This window comes from Pundamilia nyererei, unplaced genomic scaffold (genome assembly GCF_000239375.1).
Source record: "Pundamilia nyererei isolate P.nyererei 1_Seehausen unplaced genomic scaffold, PunNye1.0 scaffold00149, whole genome shotgun sequence".
Classification (NCBI taxonomy): domain Eukaryota; kingdom Metazoa; phylum Chordata; class Actinopteri; order Cichliformes; family Cichlidae; genus Pundamilia; species Pundamilia nyererei.
This window is the reverse complement of record NW_005187550.1, coordinates 806,737-832,072: the sequence shown is the minus strand read 5'-3', so window position 1 is coordinate 832,072 and position 25,336 is coordinate 806,737. Positions and strand designations below refer to the sequence as shown.

At 39.4% G+C, this 25,336-nt stretch overlaps 3 protein-coding genes across 5 annotated transcripts; 2 read left to right on the top strand and 1 right to left on the bottom strand.

The window, feature by feature from the left end:
• Positions 1-3,303: 3,303 nt before the first annotated feature.
• ppa1b (inorganic pyrophosphatase 1b) lies at positions 3,304-8,784 on the bottom strand. The gene is made up of 11 exons (XM_005744773.1): positions 8,607-8,784; positions 7,780-7,844; positions 7,360-7,413; positions 5,015-5,134; positions 4,839-4,925; positions 4,600-4,726; positions 4,392-4,519; positions 4,097-4,182; positions 3,906-3,981; positions 3,755-3,794; positions 3,304-3,676 (listed from the first exon to the last, which is right to left on the bottom strand). The coding sequence occupies exons 1-11, from the start codon at positions 8,665-8,667 to the stop codon at positions 3,645-3,647; spliced, it is 876 nt and encodes a 291-aa protein (XP_005744830.1). The 5' UTR covers positions 8,668-8,784; the 3' UTR covers positions 3,304-3,644.
• A 1,940-nt stretch (positions 8,785-10,724) lies between these two features.
• eif4ebp2 (eukaryotic translation initiation factor 4E binding protein 2) lies at positions 10,725-14,270 on the top strand. The gene is made up of 3 exons (XM_005744772.1): positions 10,725-11,046; positions 13,218-13,397; positions 13,498-14,270. Exons 1-3 carry the CDS (start codon positions 10,914-10,916, stop codon positions 13,527-13,529), a joined length of 345 nt encoding a protein of 114 aa, XP_005744829.1. The 5' UTR covers positions 10,725-10,913; the 3' UTR covers positions 13,530-14,270.
• Positions 14,271-16,906: 2,636 nt separating this feature from the next.
• rps24 (ribosomal protein S24) lies at positions 16,907-21,341 on the top strand. 3 transcript variants are annotated; one of them, XM_005744769.2, is made up of 7 exons: positions 16,907-17,043; positions 17,685-17,750; positions 17,843-18,052; positions 19,708-19,821; positions 20,040-20,042; positions 20,673-20,693; positions 21,256-21,341. In XM_005744769.2, the coding sequence occupies exons 1-6, from the start codon at positions 17,041-17,043 to the stop codon at positions 20,676-20,678; spliced, it is 402 nt and encodes a 133-aa protein (XP_005744826.1). In that variant the 5' UTR covers positions 16,907-17,040; the 3' UTR covers positions 20,679-20,693; positions 21,256-21,341. The 3 variants fall into 3 exon arrangements, with proteins under 3 accessions (XP_005744826.1, XP_005744827.1, XP_005744828.1); XM_005744770.2 differs by lacking the exon at positions 20,040-20,042; XM_005744771.2 differs by lacking the exons at positions 20,040-20,042; positions 20,673-20,693.
• The last annotated feature ends 3,995 nt before the right edge of the window (positions 21,342-25,336 follow it).

Below are 25,336 nucleotides of genomic sequence, written 5' to 3'. Positions count from 1 at the left end.
TAAATTACCCAGACATTATACAGTTTTCATACTAGGAACAGAAAAATAAAGGAGACACAATCGCCTCTTAGTATAACTTTGGGCTACAAAAACTGGGCCTCGGGATCTAAATTTAATATATAGAACCAGCTTATTATTTTATGTCCTCTGTAATGGACATTTGTTTTTGATCAATATCTTTTTACTTATTTGAGCTACCCTACTAAGTCCCGATGTACTAAATAGAGGGCTTTCCATTAATATCTCATGTGTTTGAGTGGCCTCTTTTAACGCTAAAGAGGAAGGAAAATTACAAAAAAGTTCAATGGGAAGATTCATTTTTCCTCGGTTCTCAGAGAATATATAGTAGTTGAAGCAAAAAGTGAAGGCGATGAGGGCTGTGATCACTAGGTGGCAGCATTACAACCATGAGAGTTTAGTCTGTTCTGAACTAGTTCTCAAACTTTTCCTTGCCAAATAACACTTTTTAAAATCACTAATATTTTTTTTAAATGAAAGAAATTAAAGTAATCAAAATAAGTCCAGTTCCAAAGTATCAGCAAACGTCATTTCCCTTAAAACGAATATATTGATTCAACTTAGTTTTGGTTTTTTTTGTTGTTTTTTTTAAACTCACTGGGTATTTTGTTCGGTACATGTACAAGGGCTTGCAAAAGTATTCGGCCCAATTGGACTTTTCCACATTTTGTCACATTACAGCCACAAATATGAATCAATTGTATTGGAATTCCACGTGGAAGACCAACACAAAGTGGTGTACACGTGAGAAGTGGAACCAAAATTATACGTGATTCCAAACATTTTTCACAAATAAATAACTGAAAAGTGTGGTGTGCGTAATTATTCAGCCCCCTGAGTAAATACTTTGTACAACCACCTTTTGCTGCAATTACAACTGCCAGTCTTTTAGGGTCTGTCTCTACCAGCTTTGCACATCCAGTGTTAAATTAACACTAGAGAGTGTCTATATGGGTCCACTCCTCTGAGTGTTAAATACAACACTGTTGAGTGTTAAATTAACACTTTTGACAGTGTTATATGTTTAAAAGTAACCTAGTCAGTTTTGAAGATTAACAATGACTAACACTGAGCAGTGCTGATTTTCTAACACTGGAATATTTCTAACATTTTGAGTTATTTTCCAGTGTTAGAAAATCAGCACTGCTCAGTGTTAGTCTTTGTTAATCTTCAAAACTGACTAGGTTACTTTTAAACATATAACACTGTCAAAAGTGTTAATTTAACACTCAACAGTGTTGTATTTAACACTCAGAGGAGTGGACCCATATAGACACTCTCTAGTGTTAATTTAACACTGGAGATTTTGCTGTGTAGAGACTGAAATTCTTGCCCATTCTTCTTTGCAAAACAGCTCCAGCTCAGTTAGATTAGATGGACAGCGTTTGTGAACAGCAGTTTTCAGATCTTGCCACAGATTCTCGATTGGATTTAGATCTGGACTTTGACTGGGCCATTCTAACACATGGATAGGTTTTGTTTGAAACCACTCCATTGTTGCCCTGGCTTTATGTTTAGGGTCGTTGTCCTGCTGGAAGGTGAACCTCCGCCTCAGTCTCAAGTCTTTTGCAGACTCCAAGAGGTTTTCTTCCAAGATTGCCCTGTATTTGGCTCCATCCATCTTCCCATCAACTCTAACCAGCTTCCCTGTCCCTGCTGAAGAGAAGCACCCCCAGAGCATGATGCTGCCACCACCATATTTGACAGTGGGGATGGTATTTTTCAATGTAATGTGCAGTGTTAGTTTTCCGCCACACATAGCGTTTTGCATTTTGGCCAAAAAGTTCCATTTTGGTCTCATCTGACCAGAGCACCTTCTTCCACATGTTTGCTGTGTCCCACACATGGCTTGTGGCAAACTGCAAACGGCACTTCTTATGGTTTTCTGTTAAAAATTGCTTTCTTCTTGCCACTCTTCCATAAAGGCCAACTTTGTGCAGTGCACGACTGATAGTTGTCCTATGGACAGATTCCCCCACCTGAGCTGTAGATCTCTGCAGCTCGTCCAGAGTCACCATGGGCCTCTTGGCTGCATTTCTGATCAGCGTTCTCCTTGTTTGGCCTGTGAGTTTAGGTGGACGGCCTTGTCTTGGTAGGTTTACAGTTGTGCCATACTCCTTCCATTTCTGACTGATCGCTTGAACAGTGCTCCGTGGGATGTTCATGGCTTAGGAAATATTTTTGTAGCCCAAGCCTGCTTTAAATTTCTCAATAACTTTATCCCTGACCTGTCTGGTGTGTTCTTTGGACTTCATGGTGTTGCTGCTCCCAGTATTCTCTTAAGACAACCTGAGGCCGTCACAGAGCAGCTGTATTTGTACTAACATTAGATTACACATAGGTGCACTCTACTTAGTCATTAGCACTCATCAGACAATGTCTATGGGCAACTGACTGCACTGAGACCAAAGGGGGCTGAATAATTACGCACACTACACTTTGCAGTTATTTATTTGTAAAAAATGTTCGGAATCATGTATGATTTTTGTTCCACTTCTCACATGCACAGCACTTTGTATTGGTCTTTCACGTGGAATTCCAACAAAATTGATTCATGTTTGTGGCTGCAATGTGACAAAATGTGGAAAGTTCAAGGGGGCCGAAGACTTTTGCAAGCCACTGTAAGTTTGGGCTTTTACTTTGCTTTCTGCCTCAATTTCTGCTGCAACATTTGGATTTTAGGGTTACAATTTGGCATAAATATGAAAGCATGGATCTGTTCTCCCTGGTGTCAAAGCATCAGGCTTTTGGCTGTGGTGTAAAAAAAGGGTGCAGCTATTTCATGCCAATTGAGCATCATTTAAACACCACAGCCTACCTGAATATTGTAGCTGACCACATCCATCCTTTAACGACCACGGTGTACCCTGTTGGAAGCTGCAATCTTCTGATGCTTCCAACGGGATAACCCACCACATCACAAAGTTCAAATAATCTTAAACACGAAAATGAGTTAACGAGTTAACTCCACCATCAACCGATTTCAATCCAGTGGTGGCATGCCCAGTTATTGCATATAAACATAAATAACAATAAAGCCCATGTTCTAAACCAGTCGTTCTCAATCTTTTGTTACATCGCTTCAGAAGCCAGATCCCAATTAAAAAAAAAAAAAAAAAAAAAGAAAGAAAAAGAAAAGCAGTACTCTTAAAAAATAAATAAATGAAAATTTTAAAAAACTGTGTCAGCTCCATCTTTCCATGATCATCAGGTGACTATAACACCCTACAGTTTGAGAACCACTGGTCTAAACTAAATACTAATGACTCCACTCAAACTCACACGTTCACGTTCAGAAGCTTTATTAAAGCAGTTCGGTCTCAGACAGGACACACGCATCTACTAGGCACAGTGCCTGCACTTTGTTCATTACAGCACATCTCCAAAGAGATTACTTTGTTTTTTTTAAATAAGCGAAAAATCATTGGTCATGACATAAGTGCTCTCTTTCTCTACAGTATCATTACTATTGATCAATAGTATCGCTATTCTTCTCCATCTACAAGGAGATGGGTAAACCCAGACCCCACCACCCATCATCCCATTGGTTCCTAATCCAAGTAGGTCTTCAAATATTCCTGTGAGAGATGAGCTTTCCTCCTGGTCCACTTGAAGAAGGTCCTCTTTTACTTCCTCTCATAGTAGAACCATTTATCAACTGCGAATGAAAACAACCGTGTAAATCTCACATCTGAACACTCAATCTCAGAATCATAACAATTATATGAAATGTTACCTGACGAGGGGACAGGGTCTTCTTTTCCACACGGGCATGTCTTTAGAAAGAAAAAAAAAATAGAAAGAAAGAAAGAAACATCCATCAAAGAGACCCAAATTTGAAATTTCTGATGTTATATTGCAAAATCTGGCAGGGATAGAAGTCTTACCTCACCAACAGCAGCAGTAGCCTCATCTGCAGAGCAGCAGAAAGGGCTGTCGCCAGCTGAGACACATGTGTTTTTGCTGTTTTGTTTGATAATATAGAGATTTATAGTAAGTATGACTACTTATATTCAAGAAATTATTGGCTGCAAGTTTGCATTTCTTCTAAAAGCAGCTGATAAAAGTCAGAGTTTACCAGTTCAGTTCACCAGCCCTAGCCTTTTGGGAAATGAGGGCTTTCCAAAAGTTGTGAGTGCTCTTGATTACTTCAATGGCAAAGTCCTGAAACATAAAACAGCAACTACATATGAGTGTAGGACTTTTAATAGTAATTATAAAGTAATCAAAGCTTTTATAACTGAACATGCAGGAACTAATTTGACAGTTCCTTGAACTGTTTTATAACTGAATGCTGAGTTTGACAAAGAAGGAAATGCTGACAAAGTGTTTAAAAAATGACTGGTTGGCTAAATGAGATGTTAGGTGGAGACCTTGTCTTTGAACTCCTCATTGAAAGCAAACTGGTTTTCTGGTTTCCCATCTGGTACTTTGTACCTCCTGAACCAGTCGACTGTGGCCTTCAGGTAGCCAGGTTTCAGGCGCCGGACATCACCGATGTCTAATGATGGACAACGTCATCGTCATAAGTTCATGACGCTAATGCAGAAAAACGAAAACTGAGAAATCTGAGGCACTTACTGTTAAACTCGCTGGCCTCGGGGTCATCAACATTGATTGCAATCACTTTCCAATCTGTTTCACCCTCGTCGATCATGGCCAGGATGCCAAGGACTTTCACTTTGATTACTTCACCACGGGAGCACACCTACACAGGACATTCCAGCTCGTGGTTAATTTTCAGTAACAAAGAAGAAATCACATAAGTATTATTCATTTATGAAATGAAACAATCACAAAATCATCAGCGTGCACTGCACCTTACTGCCGATCTCACAGACATCTATGGGATCATTGTCACCGCAGCAGCCAGTGTCTCCATCTTTATGTGCCGGATCTTCCCACGTCTAAGACATGAAAGCAGGAAGTTAAATCACTCACTGTTCAAGCAATCTACTAATGTGGATACTTCAGCTCTTTTGAACAAAATACTGACCTGAGGAATGGCTCCGTAGTTCCATATGTAGCCTTTATGTGGGAAAACATTGGCAACATAGCGCAGCTTGCCCTTCTTAACGTCCTGCTTTATTGGATTCAAGAGGTCTTTTGTAGCAATCTGAAAGAAATTTTTAATGCAGTTAATATTAAGTTCATTCCTGGTAAATGGCATGCACTTGTAACTTAATGTTACATGCACAGCTAGAAACAATAATTCTTCATACAACTATCAAAATTGGGAAACAATGCATTAGCCACAGTAAATACACTGTGGAATAAGCTCAAACCAAATCTTCCAAGATCTGATGCAGAATTCAGAGAGTTCATCACAGTGCAAAAAGTAACTAATGATGACAACACTCGGCATTTAAGATTAAATTTTCCCTAAGACAAGATTCTGGTAAAGATGTTTGCAACCAGAGTTCCTGTGGTGAAAATCTGGAGTAATGAGGGCGACTTTCAAGAGGCTTAGGAGATTCTTCTGCAGGGAACAGAAGAAAGCAGCTGGCAAATAAAGATGTAGGGGAAATATTCTGTAAATGCTGAATGACAGCAAGTTAATGAAATGCTACAGATTAACTGGTGCACAGATAATGTCCGCGGTGGAGCTCATTAGAGATGCGCTCACATCTCTAGCCCAAGGGAAAAACGTTTTAACGGCAGAAATTACAGCGATCGTAACACTCAAACATTTGGCAAGTGGAAAAATATAACAGTGCAGCAACAATGACTTCACATTGTCACAGTGGAGTGAGCGCACAAACATTTACAGCACTGTCACAGACTACATCACAGATACTGTTGCAGTCTCATATTATGAAGCAGCTCATTGAGTTCCTGTTTCTCTTTATTCTTTATCTTTTCTTCATCTTCAAGTTGCTTCCGTACGTTTTTCGGCGCTTAACTACTCCCGCAGTTTGTGCCATTTTCACCATTCAAATTTTTAAAAAAAATTCTGCTCTTTCCAGCTATGACTTTTGGTGCTCATAACTTCTATACTTTTTGAGATATTGAATTTTTTTTGCCCATTTCTGCCATATTATCAGTGGCCTCACTGATTTTCCTTGTTGGGTTGACCTGTGTTTTAGCTCAGTGAGATGAGCATCCGTTCTCAGACTGGGAGGCCCGGGTTCAAATCCCGCTTATGGCAACATTTCTTTCAGTTACCAATTCAACTTATTTAACTCTTTTCAACACAAATTTCAGCTTTTTCAGCAAAAACCTCTTTTCAGTAGAAATTCTGCTGATTCACCTCTTCTGCAAAATTTTCAGCCTTTTCACCTCTTATTAGCACAAATCTCAGCCGTTTTCAGAAAAAACAAAAAAACAAAAACTCTTTTCAGCAGAAATTCTGCTGATCCACCTTTTTTCTGCAAAATTTTTAGCCTTTTCACCTCTTATCAGCACAATTCTCAGTAGCTTCTGCTCATTTCAGCAGAATTGTCAGTCTCTCCACCTCTTCTTTGTGAGAATGAGTTTGGCTCGGTGAGATGAGTAGCTGCCTTGACACCAGAAGGGCCAGGTTCGAATCCTGCTCAGGGCAACGTTTTTTTTCTTCAACTTTTTCAGCTTTTTTCAGCAGACATCTTCAGCGTTAAGGCATCCACACAGCATTTTCGCAGGAAATGCAAATTTTTCTAGTTACTGTATTGAAATGACTAGCACAGAAAATTAACAAGTAAACTACAAGTGATGCAGTGAAAAAAAACCTCTTTCCTGATTTCTTTTCTCCTTTTGCATATTTGTCACATCTCCATTTTTCAGATCATCAAATAAATGTGATTATTAGACAACGATAAGCTGAGTAATTACAAAATGCAGTTTTTGAATGATTTCATCTATTAAGGGAACAAAGCTATCCAAACCTACATGGCCCTGTGAGAAAAAGTAATCACCACCTAAACCTCATAACTGATAGTGCCACCATTGGTAACAAGAACTGCAATCAAATGATTGTGATAACTGGTAATGAGCCCTAAATATCGCTATGGAGCAATCTTCAGTCTCGAGACTTGAGTGACAAAACATTTCTCCCACTGTCCTTGTCATGGGAGAACTGAAGTTGCCCCTTCTCACAAAGAACAGGAGTCTACTAATGGAAAAATTATATCGGCTGGACTATTACCTGCACTATTCTATTGGTTCCAACAGGTATTGCACAGACTTTGTACTAGACTAAAAAGCACGTAATATCTTATCTGCATTCTCACACACACCGATGTCTGGGCTGCACTCAGTAAGTGAAAACACCTCAAAAGTATATATATTTTTTGTTTGTTTTCCTTCTTGTGTCAATCAACTGCACCTTCAGAAAGAATGCATTTTGCGCAGCACCAGTCTTACCTCCATTTTTGCATTTGTCCATCTTGGCACTTCAACAACCATGTGAAAGATGTTCTGAAAAACAGAGAGAAAGAAATCTATTGAACTGTCTTTAAGTTATTTTAAGTTTGGTTTTTTTCCATTCATACTTAAGCGAGACAATTCTAAACTTTTTATCATCCATTCAAGCTCATGCTCAGGTATTGCTTCAATTAACTGCTGCTGGCAGATAAGATAAATAATCTACAGCAATCACAAAAGGTATTGACACAGCACTGAGAACATGGAGTAAAGGCCACTGCCTTGCAAATCGATTATTGGCTCACTACTACAGAAAAAAAAAAGCAGCTGAACATCACTGCCTGTGCTGCAGGGGAAATTTATCTTGAGGGCTGATCTTATAAATGCACAAATATTTACACACGTAACAAGGTGGCTTACCTGGCCTTCGTCAGCATACATAGGTATGTCATGAAATGGTGAGATGTACTTCCCTTCAGCATTTTCTGCAACAAAGATTAAACATTGGATGAATACGGCAGGCAAATACAAACTGCACGCAGCATTCACCTGAATGAAGTCATTCATATCGTGCTCGGAGGCCCCTGCTTGCAAAGGCTGGACTCTGCCGTGCATACTTAACCGGAGCTTATTTTGCCCTTACTTCTTTACTGCAGCTGGTATGAACGTGCTTTAATGAAAAACCTGCAGTAATCTAGCCATAAAAACTGTAAACTGTGAGACAACAACAACACTAGATTATGATGTGATGACAGTCAAAGCCCTTGCTGAAATTACTAAGTACACTTTGACCCACAATAAATAAGAGCGGGGGTTGTAATAAATCAATGAGGGCGTAGTCCCACCATCTCCAAGGATTTATGATGCCTGCAGGTAATTTAGCATCGTGCGAAAGTTAGCCAAAAGCAACTTCCTTCTCCCATGTACAAACAGGTAGGTCGCCGATCAGGTATAGCCACTTCATGCCAGATCCATCATTATTTCACAGGGTAAAACCTAAAGGACCGGTTAGGCCAGGTTATTGGACTCGAGAGGAGATTTACTATCGGTTTTAAAACATTCTATTAATTCCTTCTGCAAGGATATATGTAAATACACACACTTCACTGATATGACTGAAGGGAACGTGCAAAACAAATGAATAAGTGACACGTGGGAGGTTGCGACTAGCCGGTGGCATTTGAAGAGAGTCCTAAAAGTAGAGAATAAAGACGAAACGTTATTACTTGTGCTTATTTCCTACTTACTGAAAAACAAGCGGTAGCTCAGGGAGTTCGGGTTTCCCCTCTCTTCTACCGAGAAACTCATGTTGTCGTTTGGCTTTCTGTTTCACGCTGGATTTGAGTGAAGGATGGCGTCGGAAGAGTCTGCGCAGGGCTCTCGCGCTGCGTTGTCAGTCACCGAGGGCACCGCGCATGCGTACTTAGCCAATGATGCCTTTATAGGCGATTGGAAATATTAGCTTCAACAGAAAAAATAATTCTCCCATTGAACTTCATTACTAGTAATAACCACCAAGCTAGAACTTTATTTGTGAACATCAGTGCTAACAATATTATCCATTATCCACGATACATGTGTACTATAGGTTGAGAGTTTATACAAAAACTAAGAGGAAAAAACATATATAAGACAATATGATTCACAAATTGACATAATATATTCAAATTGTGCAAAAAATAAAGATAAGAAAATGGGGTTCATCTCAAATTCATTTAAAATATTTAAACAGTCCTGCTAACTTAAGGGTTTTCTTCTCATTTGCAAGCTTTAGTTACTTACTTAAGAGTTTAAATGATGTCAGCTGTCTGTTTTCGTGGTTTACAAAAATGTTCCCTGACAGAACAGTCCTGATAACAGAGTCTAAATCTGGATTCTCAATATATGTATTCCAAATTCCACTTAAATGTGGAATTAATGTGAAATGTGAAAAAAGGCCCATCAACAAACTCAAACAAAGCAGGAACAACACAGGTTGAACAAACATAACAATATGCAAATATATGCACAAAAAATTGAAGAGGAAAGTGCAAGTGATAGCCTCAAATCCAGTAAGCAGACAAAAATTATAACACAATATAACACAAAATTACACACTCTCAAACATGGAAACTCTTTGCATCACACACACGCACACATAGAGAATCACCTTTTCTTTTGAAAAAGAATCATACAAGAATGTGCATAGTTAAGCTAAAGGATTGGGCATGGAGCTCTAAACTGCATGAATAACTACAAACTACTCTTAGGTCCTTCCACTATTTCTTGTCAGTTGTCAATCATGCTTCAGCTTCCTGCACTTGTTGCTGTCCAGTTCATCTTCTGCCCTTTCTCTTTTGGATCCAAGTGCCTTGCCATTATACTTGTTTTGATCTATAGATAATGCTTTCAGCTAACTGCCAACATAAGTGCTCAGAGGTGACCTTACAATCATATTCATTTGATCAGCTCACCACTGACGCTACACCTTCTGCACTGCTTTGAGCTCCAGGAGGTTAACACAGCAGACCCATTATGACCAGATACAGCTGCCAGCTGCCCTCCATCCAACAAGTGATGCACCCAGAAACACTGCTTTTACTAGCTTTTATTCTCTATTTCTATTCTCGTAGAAACTTTAAGGTATATCTGTGTTTTGTAAAGGTTGATTTAAAATCCCTCTTCCGACTACACTTCAATTCTGAGGCAAGCGGAGCAGATGATCCCAAAGTGATCATCTATGAGAAAGCTTCCAATGGCTCGTTTTGGAGATCCCCCTCTATCACACCAGTCCTCCTTCCCTACATCCATGAATCTTTTCTGAGGACAAGATTCATTGATGTCCTCTTTTCCTCTTGCCTGCCAGCTCCATCATAAACATCCTATTGTCCAATATATATATTTTAACATCTCCAAACCATACATCATAGCACGTCTCACTACCATCTTGTAAACCTTCCCTTTCACGTTTGCTGCTATCCTTCTCATAGTTGTCTCTTCAGAAACCTTAAAAATAGAAATTAACGTGGATGTGTACATATTTTATAGCAACACCAAACTCAGTTTTAAGAATTATTATAATTATTTAATAAATTTTAATTATAACCGCCTCCTATTCTGCTATTAAACCATTTTTTTCATAAAATAAAAGATAATGTTTTCACTTTTAGCAAGGAAAGGGGAAACTATACATGCATGTACAGCCATGTCACCCCATTTGTTTTGTTTTTTTATGTTGCATGACAGAAACACCTACAAGTCCATCCATTTCTTGCCAGCATGCATGATTTCCGAAGAACATACAGGTTTCCCTGTTAACGTATAAAAAAAAGGTTTTAACCGATAGTGACGCCTCGCACGGCTGACCTCACATCCGGACGCAGCTTGTCGTGCTTCCTGCCTTGCTGAGGGAGGGGACGGTGCTGACGGCTGGGAGGACGAAAGGAGAGACAAGAAAGCTTTAGGGAAGACATACGAGAGTGGGGAACGGCCCGGGTTTCCACCGTCCGTCGGGAAACAAACACCCCAGTTTTCTGTAGCTGCTGGATTTGTCACCAAATCAGCGCTAAACAAAAATGTCGACCAGTCGTCAGCTTAGCGAGAGCAGGGCCATCCCGACCAAGACGGTGTTGATCAACAACACAACGCAGCTACCTCATGACTATTGTACCACCCCCGGAGGCACTTTATTCTCTACCACTCCTGGAGGTGAGAGGGCAGCTTGCCTGCTTTGTCGTCGATTTGTAGGGAAAGAGGGGAATTTGGAGTGAGGTGGTGCTTGTGGTCTCAGCTAAGCTTCAACTGTGCCTGGCAGTGTTGGCCTAGGCTGCCTTGTCATCCAGATGAAAACAAAAACAAAGCTTAACCCCGCCCCCGTGCGCTCTAGCTGCTGCCTGATTGGCTCGTTGGCAACGCAGAGATTCCATTAGTGCATCGTTACCTGAAACTGTGTATAAAGGTGTACTTGTTACATTTGCCCGCGGTGGTGAGCAGAAATCTGATGATCGTTAGATTACAGGTAAAGGCGTGTCTCTGTGGAAGCTCGTTTTCACCACTGGGATTTTTTTTCATGCATTAGTCGAAGTTTTGACTTATTAAGTTACTAACTTCAAAATGAGTTATTAAGTCGATATTTTGACTTATGGATCGCAAGAAATTTAGTTTTTCAGTGGCAGAAACAAGCTTCCATATGTTTTAGCTTCAGTTCATAATACTGGATATGTGATTTCTACAAGGACTCAAGCAGGGTTGCCAAACATAAGGCCCAGGGGCCAGAATTGGCCCGGCAAAGACTCCAATCCAGCCCACTGGATGGCGATGGAAAATATGAAAGAGGGCATAAATTTTGGACTTTTAAATGTATTTTAATAAGTTTTATACAGGTTTTTTTCTGCACATAAAGATCTCCACTTTGTCAGTGTATACGTACAATTGATTAAGTAACAGATAAACAATGAATTAAATGTTTTGACAATAGGTCTGCAGTAAAACAAGTCCTGTAAATGAACAGAAACTTGGTTTTGTAATTATAGCACAGTATGGGCCTACTAGAACCTTCTGTAAATTTCCACATTTATTTGTTACAATGTAAGCCCAAAGAGTTGTGCTGACAGATTTATTTCGTTTACTACAGCAACATTTCTTTACCATGCAGAGAAACAGAGAAGTATTGTTGAGAATGAGCATTTGTTTATTTTTCTCATATTTAATGCAGATTAAATGTGTAGTTGAACTGTTTTCAGTTGCTGAAAGGGCAGTTTCACAGGTCCATTTCAGATCAAAATGGGCTGTAATGAGGCCCACAATGTAAAATGAGTTTGACATGCCCGCACTAAAGGATCCTTTCCAATAAGGACAATCTTACACAATTTTCCTGCCTGACTGGCATCACTGATGTGCTTTATTCTGTATAGTAATAGTACTTACATAGAGACTTTCTGTTAAAGCATTCATTTCTAGAAGTGGGTGGTTTGATCCTAATATCAATATTATCAATATTGGATACTTTGTTTCTATATTCTATGTTCAGTATGTAGCTGCTGAATTGTGTTAATTATTTTTGGGGAAACGAACAAAAATACCTCAAAGATGCACTACAAAAATATATCTGGACCTTTTTGCATAGACTGTAACATTTATTGCATTTATGGACTTTAGCACAGATACAGGCAAAGAGAGGAACATTTACATTATAGGTCTCCAAAAAAAAAACAGTGCGCAGGATTACACAGCACTGTTTTTCTTTCATTATCAGCAAACGGTTTGTACAGGAAATGTCTGTATTAAGCATTACAACCACAAAAGGACAGTCAGTTTACAGTGAAATGAAACTGCTCAACTACACTCTAAATGCACATTTAGTTTTAGGCTAGAATAATGAATAGATTGGGTTTCTTAGGAGCAGGAAGAAAACGCCTGAGAGGAAGAAGTGAAACTAAAATTTGAAGAAGCTCAGCTGATTTGATCAGTCACACAGGTGCTGCTGATGAAATCAACTTGACCTGTGCTGCCGTTATTGTGAACAAGCTGATGTTAATGTTATTAGTTTCACCTGTGTTTGCCTGCTATGGAGAAGGGGAAAAAGGTCAAACTGCATCTTGAGTCAGCCACGAATGCAAATACTGGGATGTCACCATGGCCATCAAGACTGCAGATTTTAGTACGTTTATTCAGAAATTATTGGACAATAGTGTGTACAGGGAAACTCAGAACCTAATGGGGAAATATGTGCAGGAAGTTGGCTTCACTAATGTTATTGCATATAGTTGAATCTGGCCCCTGTGGATGAAGACCAGGCTTTTGCCTTTAAACAAATTAAGCTGCACCCATATTCACCATCTCTTTGAAAGGTAGCAGAAACTTGATGTTTCCCGTTTCAGGAACCCGGATCATCTACGACCGCAAGTTCCTCCTGGATCGGCGCAATTCTCCCATTGCCCAGACTCCACCGGCTCACCTGCCTGTCATCCCTGGCGTAACCAGTCTAAATGTTCTGACTGAGAACCGGAAGAATGAAGCCAACAACCACGTCAACAACCACGATGGGAAGCCTACAACTGGTAAAAGATCCACTGTTCCACATATTGATTAATTAATCTGCCTCTTCTAGACACATCTCAATACCTACTTGTCCTGTTCCCCTTTCTTTGTGCTTTAAAGGTGATGATGCTCAGTTTGAAATGGACATCTAACCGACTGGAACCACACCAGCAAAAGGAAATAACCTGGCAACACGTGTGCCAGTGGCTTGGCTTGTAGAAACCAATGTCGTGAGCCCTCATGGCAGCCATCTTCTTTAGCTCTTTGTCTCACTGCTGGATGTAATGTGTGTAAACCATGGGGATTCAGTCTATCATACAGGTACAGTTTGGCCATTGCTGGAAACTCGGTTTATTTGAATAGATTTCCATGGTTACCAGTTGCAGTACAAATTAACTTCACAACACGGGAGCTTCTCCCAGAATGCCCAAACAAATTAGTCCAATTTCTCGGGAGTCCCCCAGCAGAGACGTAAAACAGGAAATAATCCACGTTAATTGGGAGAGGAAGTGGTTTTTTTTTTGTTTTTTTCTTTTTAGTCTTTGCCTCGGAATCAATCGAAACATATGAAATTCCACACAGTCTTTGGTTTTGAAGACCCTTGTTAGCATGACATTTCAGTGATTTTTTTTTTTTTTTTTTTTTTTTATTAATTGTTTTGAAACTACTTGAAAAGCCCCACAGTCTATTATTATTATTATTATTATTATCAGTTGGACTCTTTAGTTTCCAGTGATGGTTTGTAAAGGGATGCTGTTTTCAATTAGGTGAAGATTTCATGCTATTCCAAGACTTCACTCTTCATTACCAACACAAGGGTGCACAAGTTTCCAATTTCCAAGATATGTTTTGTTTTTTTGTTTGTTTGGCTTTTATGTTTTGTTTTGTTTTTTTGTTTGTTTTGTTGTTGTTGTTTTTTTTTGTTTTTGTTTTTTAAATGAATTTTAGCCTGCGATTGAGCGGTTTTTAATCAAAAAAAGATTGTACTTCCCACTTATGTAAGGTTTCAACCTGGCAACTGACAAACAAGCTTTTGATTTTAGTTACATTTCAGTATAACAATATAAAGCCACTCATTTCATCACGACCGTGGCCTCGCTGTGATTTTTATTTTCATGTTCCTCATCTGCCAAAAAAATATTTTATTTTATTTTTTTTTTACTACACTTTGATCTTGTGTTGGCAGGTGCTCTGCATTCATAATTTGATAAAATCGAAGGATACTTGGCACCATGTGCTGGGAGCTTTCCAAACCAGATAAAAACATTTAGAAGAACATGGAAACGGTTAATATCCTGCTGATGTTTTTGGTGCGATACAAGATTTTGGAAAACTTGAAATAGTCCAGATGTTTTATATGCATTTTATTTTTTAATACGGTTTCTTAGTACTGAGTGAATTTGTTTGGATATGGGCACTGTCAAGCCTGTTGAATTGTTAAGCAGCCAGAACAAACTGTTTGCATCAGGCTTGATGGATGCTGTAATCAACAAATCTGTCCCCCAGTGTCCTTAACCCATTTTAGATTACCTTGTTCATCTCATGAGTCACGCCTGCCCATGCCTTACTTTACATGAAATGCAGTAACTAGATACCTGGTCATCAATTTGTACTTTCCAACAGATGTTTATTTTTTCACTGCAACATTGAACAGGTAACATTGTACTTGGCAATTGAGCAAAAGGAATACTTTTTATTTTCTTTGCCATTTTTCTATCCTCAAACAGCTGTGAAGTTTTGAAGTGCAATGGTAAATATGGGATATTGAAGTTGGCAATGTGAGAGTACCGCACACTCATTATGTTCAAATAATATTTTTTCTTTTTAACACCACAAATCCTATTCATACCTGCTAACTGTACTCTGTCCAAGTAGCAGCTCTGAATTCGGTAAATGACTCAACATGAAGTTTGTTTCTCAGTAAGACTGGAACCTCTGATGTCTGTCAGATTATTTTATTTTTTTCTTCTTTTTGCCGTTATTAATTCTGGCCATGTTTCGTGATAAGTCTTTACGGCATTATAATTTACACGGCAGATTTCTTTCCAGTGACTTCAGTTTCACAAAGAGGGCTTAATATTATGCTTTGAGAGACAAATTTGAAACCAACTTTACTGTAATCTTTTGTTCTGATTTTTAAATGACGTTTATTTTAAATGAGACTCCAATGCCAGTGGACACTGTTGCTGCAAGATCAATAAAATTCTGTAACAAAGGAAAAACAAGATTTTTTTGGGGGCTTTATTTTTCTTCTTTGTGTGTGGTTTTGGCAACTTTGAGAGGCAGAATCACACTCGTGCAAACAGGTGTGCTGAAGTTGATCTTTCTTATCTGATCACCCTTGTAAACATTTTCCTATGTCTTTTATTCATTGAGTGTTGTTTAGCCAACCACCTATTACCATCTAACACAATAGTGCATGTAACGTACTTTCTTAAAAAAAAAAAAAAAGAAATGGTGTTTGGTGTGTTGTTGGTGTTTACGTTCATAAGTAAATTGATTGCTCTATTTCAAAAGTGCATAATAAACAAGAGGGAGGATACTGAATTACCACCAACAACACTGCACCACTCACTTTACATGTTTGGAAAACTGCTTAATACTTAATCCTATCTCTGTTACTGCTCTTTCATAATCTCTTCAATAACTACATATGTATGTACATATAGAAACAAATCTGACCTATACTTGGTTTAAAAAGAAAAAAATTTTAAACTGTGTTTGGAAATTGAGCTCTACGCTTAGTCTATTCCCTAATTTTACTCCAAAAACTATATAGTCATCTCCCTATTTTTTTTATTTTTTTTAGGGGGATGGGCATTGTTAAAGTGGATGGATCTTGAAGCTCCAAAAGAGGTGTGTGTTTGGAGTTACCCTGACAAAAACCTGCACTTACAGTGTCCTTTTTTCCAGCGCAGTTTGGAAATGAAATGTTTTCATCAAAAAGCAATTTGGTCCTACCTAAAAAGTTCAGCCCAGTATGTTACAGTATTAAAAAAAAATATGTTGTTAGCTGTGTTGTGTTTTCTGTCCATCTCTTAAAATTAATGAGACTATAAAATGAGAATTGATGTCTAGTGAACTGAAGAACTGCCAGAAGTGTTGTTCATTATGTCATTTTACTCTGGAAGTTTGTTTCCTTCACTGAAAACAAGTTTTGTTGGACTGACTTACTCAAACCAATGCGAAAATTACTAAAAACTCCGAGAATCTAAAATGTAAATTAAGTCAAATTTTTTGAGCTAATGATCTAAGCGTTTGAGATAAGAACCTGTTTGGTTTTTAAAAAATAACCCGATATTTTGATTTTTGATTTGTAAATCGAGAAAAAGTGTTTTTTCCGATGAAAAACAATTTTTTAAGTGGCAGAAACAAACGTCCACAGTTTTTACCTCAAACGCCAAATGTTTATATGGCGAGGAAAGTTCTAAATTTTGCTTTAAAAGTATCATATAATAGGCTCTATTTCTTTGTAGCGTAATTAAAATGTTTTCACATTTATTAAATATTGTTAGAAACCGAAATAAAATTAAATTTCGCCGATATCATCTTTTCCATCAGGCAGTACGAGTAACATGCCCGCTAAATTTTGTGCAGGCATTAATCCGGTTGCCTGCTGGTCCTTCCTCCTTTTCTACGTCCCTGAGCGAGGCCGGCGTCAAGATGGTGAGTCTTGTGGTGAAAATTGCGAGTAAAATCTGTCGATCATCGAGGCCATCCGTTCACCAACACACATTTCTCTCAGACCAAGTGATCCTTTAGAGCTGCTTTATAATAAAATGTTGATATTGTTGTAGTGTGAAACGATCTTAGAGAAATTTCAGAGATACCGTCAGGATGCTAGTCTGACTGAGGTCGATCCGCATATTGCACACACCAGAGGCTACACTCGTCTTTCCAGTCGTTGTAAATTGTTTTCTATGCACCACATGGCCACATTAACACGCTTAGATAATCCGTTAATTTAGAAAATAAACACAAAGTAGCGCAGCTTACAGTCCTACCTATGGCAGCTAACGTTAGCATAATTACACTAATGGCGGCCCACACGTTAGGCTAGCATGTTTGTTAAAGTACCACAAGAACACTTCAGTAACGGACAGAAATAGGCTTTACAGCAATTAGTTGTTTTATTTCTAAGTTAACACACCGTGTAAACGTTAGGAGAGTCGAGGACTTAACGGTTATGTCAACATAGTGGTATTTAGGTAGGGTGAGACAGGTGAGCCTCTATCTTCACTATTATGAGGCTCTTACAAGTACAGCAGTTTTCTCGTTGCTAATGCATAATTTCTTTTCGTCTTCAGAACGACACTGTAACAGTTAGGACCCGCAAGTTCATGACGAACCGACTGCTTCAGAGGAAGCAAATGGTAAGGGCTCTCATGTTCATAGTTGATCACATCTCGAGCTTAAGCTCTAGTCCTGAAGCAGCACATTTATCGCCTGCCCTTCCTCTCTGTAGGTCGTCGATGTCCTCCATCCCGGCAAGGCCACAGTCCCAAAGACTGAAATCAGGGAGAAGCTCGCCAAGATGTACAAGACCACCCCTGATGTTGTCTTCGTCTTTGGCTTCAGGACTCAGTTTGGTGGCGGCAAGACAACAGGCTTTGCCATGGTGTACGACTCCCTAGATTATGCCAAGAAGAATGAGCCCAAGCACAGACTGGCCAGGGTGAGTTTTGAATAACTTTGCCAAGTCAAGTCAACACAAGTGGCTATACAAAAATCAGAGAGCTGTCTGTTGAAATTGGTATATATGAGCAGGAGATGTATGTTCTCTCAGCCATCTCACAAATTTTGCACGAGTCTGGACCTCCAGTGTAATGTTATGGGATATTATTTTACCCGAGAAGAGCTTTTGATGACATTAGGACGTAGTATTTATTATCTTGAACTAGAGCCAGATTAGTACCAGATTTGATGTTTTTACAGAGTAAAATGTGACAGGGATATTGGCTGATATTCTGCATGTAGATGCATATAAACTTGCGGTATGTTGGAGAGATATAGAAAGGGAAAATGATGGGGCTTCTATTGACTTATCAGGATACGTGTTTGTCAAAATAGTTAGCACCTTGCTATGAAGACCCTGCTTGAGTCATGATACCAGAGATTCAGGAAACCAATATCATGAGAAGTGCCTAATTCTCTGTACCCAATATGGCACCGTGGAGGAGGAAAAAGGTTCTCCCATGTATTTAAATCAAGATGTTTGCTGATTTGATTGTAGCAGATCATTTATTGAAACATTTTTAACAGTCTGTTAAAACACACTGAACTATTAGGATGGTTGTTGAGTGGCCTCCTAATCGTTGTACAGGTATAATGTTGGCTACATTGCATTAGACTAACCATCCATATACCATGGACCATAGCTGATTTTACAGTGGCAAGCTGTCTCAAATAAAATAGCAACCAGTATTTCAAGGAAGCATCGCAAAGTACTTCCGTGCCCCCAACTAGTTGCACTAGTCCCCCTCTTCCACTTAGTTGTTTTGCTGTGCCCTATGTGTGTGTGATGTTTCCTGTCCTTTTCAGCATGTAAGGATAGTCAAGCTTCAGTACACATGCTGCCTAAAAAAGATCTACAGCAGCAAAACACTGTTGCATTTTCAGAATCAGTTCTGAGGACGTCTCCATCATATGCCATGCAGTGGAGCAGAGAGTATTAAAAACAGTGGGGTCAGAGCCATTGGGTGGACATACAGTTTAATGATGCCTTGAACTACCACTAATTCATTTTTTGCAGTAGCCTGTATTTAAAAGAAGAAAATGTGTTCCTGTTAGTAATAATGATAGTATCTCTGATAAAGAAGTGCTAACGGTGAATTGGTTCAGCCCTCCTGTAAACTAGATACTGAACACAGTTTTACATTTGATTGATTTTAAGTTTTTGGTGGAACTCTAGCAGAGTAGCCCTTGAACATAGAGGAAATGTCCTTTCTTAGTTTGATAACATTGTTATTAAAAAGGATGTGTCTATTGAGTCTTTTTTTTTTTTTAAGTTCTTATGCCTGCACTGAGTTTCCTAAACTTTGCCTGTGACATGTGATTGTCATACAGTAGTATTTAAAGAGACAAAAACTAACACTTGAACTAATAAAAATAAGAACAATGAAACAAGAAAATCCACTCTAGAAACGAAATTAAGCTAAATTATTAAAAATAAAAAGTGAGAATGAAATAAAATGAAAAACTAACTACGAAATATAAACCGTTAATAGCTCTGACTCTGACGGGTCTTTTTAAAAGCCTCTCACAGTCTCGAGGTTTCCCATGTTCTTTTACAGTCTGTAAAATAAAATGTTTTTGTCTTTGTGTCCTCAGCACGGTCTCTATGAGAAAAAGAAGACCTCCAGGAAACAGCGCAAGGAACGCAAGAACAGAATGAAGAAAGTACGAGGCGTCAAGAAGGCCAGTGTTGGCGCTGCTGGCAAAAAGGTATCGTGAGCACTCATTGACCAACCTCATAGTTTTCCACGGGGAAATAGTCTTGACCATTATCCAAGCTACTGTGAAATCTCTGTATTTCTTGATTTTCATTACACACCTGTCCTTTTATTCTACCCTGCTAATCTTTGTTTCTCCACAACTCTTCTGCTGTTTTAATTTCCTTTGTCATCTTTCCAATCATATCTCATTGTCTTCGGAAACTGTAGAAGGTAAATGCTTTCCAGAAATAGACTTAAGTGCAGTGTGCAGATAATCCAGGAGTTGCATTCAGTAGCTCAGTAACTCCTGCTTTTGCACCACCCCTGATCCATCTTTTCACTAAAGCTGTAGTGCTTTTGTCTTTGGATGTACACTCATCCAATATGAAAGGATCTGACCCCACCGGTTAATACGTAATACTACCCATCCCTTCTCCTAGTACTAACAAGTACTACTGTAAACTAATAGTGTCGTAGTTTTATAAACCTGTTAACATAGCGAGGAAATCGCCCAAACAATAAATCAAAGTAGTGCTTAAATGATTATGAAACCTCTTGAAACCCTTCATACTTCTGTACCCTCTTTGGCATCAGTCACATAGAATAGATCTCTGAATGTCACAGCCCAGCTGGACAGTGTTTTAGCCCAATTCACTGCATCTGGAATAGCTACAGCACAGCTGGCTAGGAAAATATTGACACTGTCCAGCCATGCCTGTGGTGCTGTCTGTTGGCCTTGGTCAAAACTCTCGGGTCCATTCAGAGCTCTTTTCTATTCCACGTTTCAATTTTCAACATGTTAACATCGTTTTTGTGCCATGTTTTGTTCTTGATTTTGCTTCCCATGGATTTCTTTTGCAGAAATGAAGTGTCAGTCTGCAGGTATAGAAGCAGAACAAGCATGGTGTGCTAATTTGTTGCACATCAGACGCTGATAGACCTGAGCTTTGCCGTGCATGTCATCCCTTATTTTCCCTGCAGTTTTCCTTCAGTGTTTTTCACCCCCGGCAATGGTGTTTTTAAACTCCCAGCTTATGTGTTTTCCCACTACTCCAGCCCATTCTACCACTTTATCTGCTACAGTGGGCTTTTCCCACTCTGTCTTAGATTTGAACAGACTGCTTTGATAGTGCATATCTGTAGTTAATAGAAGCAGAGTGTAGCATGTGGTTTTTAGCTTGTTTTGTGTGGGAGGAAGCTCAACTAAAAGCCTGTCGATGTGTGAATTTTACTCTGGACATTATGTTCTTCAAGTAAAATGTCTTACTCAGACTGCATTCAAGTGTGAATTTAAACTGTCCCAACAAAAAATGCAACTTTTTTTGTGAACATTTGTCTTTATTTGCACTCTTCTAACTTACTGAAACTCCCTGTGAGGTTTTCTTTTGCTGTAGTTTAAATTAAATTTGCTGTGGTATTGATTTTTTTTTTTTCTTCCCCACAGTGATCCCAGACAGCCAGGGAGGGTCTCCGTGCTCAAGATGTTCTTGTATATTGTCATCAAATAAAGTTTGGAAAAAATTGGAAAAATGTGTCTTTGTGTTTATTTGTTTTTGAAAGAATTGAATTGACCATATGTTTTTAAACTCTAGACTTTGAAAGAAGCCAGCAGGTGTTTGAGTGTTTCTGTAAAACACTCTAGGAGTGAAAAGTCAGATAGCTGGCAGCCAGCCCTCTGATCCGAATGACCTGCTGTGTTTTTGTAGGCTGCCGAGTAGAAGCTGTTGGAAAAGCTGATATTTGTAGCTTTGACATCTGTGAATTTCATTACTAAGGACTCTGGGCCAGTTTTCCAGTGTGAGACTGTGAGTGCAGTAAATATGATGAACACAAGTTACATATTTACATAGTTAATTGACACACGCAGTGTCGATGGTGACATCCAGTGGCTTTGCTGTAACATTGCTGTCAAGCAGCCAACAAGTGATTGTTTTTTTTTTTTAATTTGTTTTGTTTTATTCTTCAATTATTCACTTGTACAACTCATTAAATAATGCAAAGGTTTTATATTTTAATGTAAATAAGCTAAATGCAGGGTCAGTAAATCTGACTCAATAGCCATTTTATTAGGTACATCAAGTCAAGTGGCTTCATTGTCATTTCAACCATGTCCAGTGGTACAGTACACAGTGAAGCGAGACAATGTTCCTCCAAGACCATTGCAAAAATATATCTGTACATCTTGGACCTCCTTTATGTCTTGAAATCTGCCCTTACTCTCCATGATGCAGGTTCAAGGTGCTGGTAACATTCATTGGAGATATTTCACCACATCCTAAAAGTCTTTTCCTCCTGGAAGTAGTCATCAGAAGATCGGTACACAGCAGCAATAATCAGGTAGACTGTGGTGTTTAAATAACTCATAGTTTGTTCTCAGGGACCTGAAATGTCTGGGCCTATCATCCAAGTGTCACAGCAGAAATAAAGACTCCTCTGCTTTGCTAATATTGTAGAGTCTGTGCAAACTGTAGCTTCAGTTTCCTCCTCTCAGCTGACAGGAGTGGGGACCTGCTGCAGTCTTTGCTGCTGTAGCCAATCTGCTTCCAGCTTCCGTTTGTTGTGTGTTCTGGGACGCTCTTCTGCATACCTTGCTTGTAATAAAAGTTTATTTGGGTTATATTTGCCTTCCTATCAACTCAAACCCGAATGACTTCTTTTGATTGACTGGGCATTTTCATTTTTCTCACTGGAAATTTTCTGTATTTCAGGCTGTCAATTCTCATAAAACATGCAGGTTAACAAGTTATAACTCACTAAAATCACGTCAGGTCGTCTTGATCGTGTGTATGTGCACTGAGTCCCTGACATTTGATTGCCTGATTAGATATCTGAAGTAACAAGCGGTTGAGCAGATGTACCTAAGTGGCCAGTGAGCGCACCAGCTTTTGTTTGATTAGAAAGCTTTTGCTGTAATAACACGAGTGGCCACATGGGGGCTCCTTTCATTGAAAATATGAAACTGGTTTGATGTGCTGAAGCTGCTACTAAAAGGGTGGTCACCTGACAAATTAGGTATTTTAACTCTTTTCGATCTAAAACCTTTTTTTATATGAAGGTCAGTGATGACTAAATAATACTAATACACAGGTTAGTCAGTGTTTGGACCTGTTTATAAATAAATACCATTTGGAACAGAATAGATATCCCTCTTTGCAGTGTGACCTTTTCAGATAATTTGCATCAGAATACCCTGAGAGACTGTAAATGAAGTGATTAAAATGCCAAGGAATACTCTGTCCTCAGGGTTACCCTCACTCCATGCTTCTGCGCCAGTGTCTCGCTTTCTTGTGTGGTTAGAATTTCTTCTTGTAGGAGAAATGATTGCAAGAAGCTAAAGAGGAGAGGAAAACTCCTCGTGGCAGATTGAGTGCACACTTTAAAGTAATGAATAATAGCATACAACAAGGAAAATGCAATCTGACAGGCACTAATGCACTGCTAAAAATGACAACCTCTACCCCCAAAATAGCATTATCCAAAGTGCAGCAACTACTTTGTCCAATCTGATGTAACATGTGCAAGTTAGGGACCACGCTCAAGCTCTGTGTTCCACATAATGTATATAATTCTGTTCAACCTTGCAGTTTGACATATTTCCATGCCTTTGCACTGTTAAATGTAGGTCAGACACTTCTCTACCGGAGTCCTCAGTGTACACACCACCGGGAAAAAAGGGATGGGAGGGGGGGGCAGTACCTTGGAGCCACTTCCATTGACACATTTTGTGTCATGGGCTCTTGTTTCCCAGTAGAAAGCCCTATATATACCGGGCAGCCCCGATGGGCTTTTCCTTTAATCTGTGCCAGTCGGCAAAGATTAAACACTGAGTTTATCGAGATCATTTGGACCGCGACACAACAGAACGGAGTTCCTGTATGAAGACTCTACTAATTAAGTGTGCAGTGAGCTGGTAAAGTTGAGCATATTTTTCCAGCACGGCATGGTTTTCTTTTTCCTTGCCACGAGCTGGAAAATTGCTTTCAGATTGAGATTATCTCATCTTAAGTGTCTTATCTTGCCCTGTAGAGGAAGATAGAGTATGCTACATAGGTGTGGAGCGCGAAGAGTTACTGGGGACAGACGAGAAAAAGACTCTGTGGTGGGAGGTTTGACATAAGTGGAGCTTTCAATCCAGGGACTGGTAACAGATGGTGTTGGGAAATTAAGCTCCACTCGCCGCAGCCCTGTTGGTCCGTCCCAGGAGTCTCTCCCTCGCTTTTGTCTCTCTTTCTTCTCGCGGCTCTTGTTCTCAGTGTCTCTAACTCTTTATTTTCTTGCCTCTGTTTCATATCTTCTCTGCCCCTCCTTTGTTTTAGCATTAAAGTATCTAAATGAGTTTCGTTCTGCACTAATCCAGCTTCTCTTCTAATAACGAGAAGGCAGGGTGACATCAGCAGGTTAATGCAATAAATTGTAATTTACAGAATTAAGCTGTGGACGAATAAGGGTTAGTAATAGGTAGGCTATATTGATGAGAGAAAAATAAGCAGACTGTTAAGAAGGCGGTGGGTGACATTGAGCTGCGGATTGGTGTGTTTATACAGTACCTGCAGTCTCAGCAGCGAGAGTCTGCCAAGGGCCTCCAGGGACCCTCGAACATGCCACATCAAAGCAGATAAAGGACAACATTCACCTCTGCTTTCCTTCAAGACACGAAGGGGATTTGTAATGAGAGTATTCGTCTACCTGCATGTAGAAAAAGAGGTGGGGATTTTTTTTTGTAGTCGTCTTCAGGATGGATATTTATGAGGAACACATGTTTATGCCCTCACCACAGGTGCCGTTTTAATGGCCTGTCCCTCTCCATGCAGTGCAGCGTTATGGTATTATACTAATAAGGAGATGGACAGAATTCCCGATGACTCACTATGTGGTTTTGCCAGCATGTCCGTGCAGTAATCAATAGCAACAATAGCCTACACGTCTCATACAAAGGCCTTATTGTTTTCCATGTTATGATACTGTGTGTGTGCCACTGCTTCAATGTGCAATGTTACTCATCTGAACTGGAAATTATACAGCCTTACTTGTATTTGATGCTCTAATAAAATACATTTTGTTACTGCCAAGCTGGTGTGTGTTTGCTTTGCAGCTATTTGCTTCCAAATGGTGTGTTTTCAATAGCTCTGTAAATATATTTTGCAAAAGAGCAACTTGCTGCTGTAAAGTGTGGCCGGGCATTCAAGGATGCGCTGCATCTTAATGAGGTATGTCTCCCTTGTTGGCCTCAGCAGGGGAATCATCACAGCTCATTTTGCAGTCCTGCAGTGTCCTATCAGCTTTGGCAGCCTGCACTAAGTTCACTCCATCTGCCAGTTGCTAGGTGCTGATATATAAAATGATCTGTGCCTTGGTAGCCCCTGAGCACCAGGGATGTGATTTGCTTTTGAGGACAAACTGTGTTTCGTGAATCCTAATTATCCTCTTTGCATCGCCAGCCTGACATGGTTTTGTCATTTATCCTTCTCTGGAAATGGTGGAAGAGGTTAAAAAAAAACCCCAAAAAGACCTGCAGAGACTGCAGC

Excerpts from the sequence above, each read along its gene's own strand:
- eif4ebp2 (XM_005744772.1), top strand. The coding sequence starts at position 10,914 with ATGTCGACCAGTCGTCAGCTTAGCGAGAGCAGGGCCATCCCGACCAAG. Across the intron at positions 11,047-13,217 it reads ATTCTCTACCACTCCTGGAG|GAACCCGGATCATCTACGAC; the intron begins GTGAGAGGGCAG and ends TTCCCGTTTCAG. Across the intron at positions 13,398-13,497 it reads CGATGGGAAGCCTACAACTG|GTGATGATGCTCAGTTTGAA; the intron begins GTAAAAGATCCA and ends TGTGCTTTAAAG.
- ppa1b (XM_005744773.1), bottom strand. The coding sequence starts at position 8,667 with ATGAGTTTCTCGGTAGAAGAGAGGGGAAACCCGAACTCCCTGAGCTAC. Across the intron at positions 7,414-7,779 it reads TGTATGCTGACGAAGGCCAG|AACATCTTTCACATGGTTGT; the intron begins GTAAGCCACCTT and ends TCTGTTTTTCAG. Across the intron at positions 5,135-7,359 it reads GGACAAATGCAAAAATGGAG|ATTGCTACAAAAGACCTCTT; the intron begins GTAAGACTGGTG and ends AATTTCTTTCAG.
- rps24 (XM_005744769.2), top strand. Across the intron at positions 17,751-17,842 it reads TGCTTCAGAGGAAGCAAATG|GTCGTCGATGTCCTCCATCC; the intron begins GTAAGGGCTCTC and ends TCCTCTCTGTAG. Across the intron at positions 18,053-19,707 it reads CCAAGCACAGACTGGCCAGG|CACGGTCTCTATGAGAAAAA; the intron begins GTGAGTTTTGAA and ends TTGTGTCCTCAG.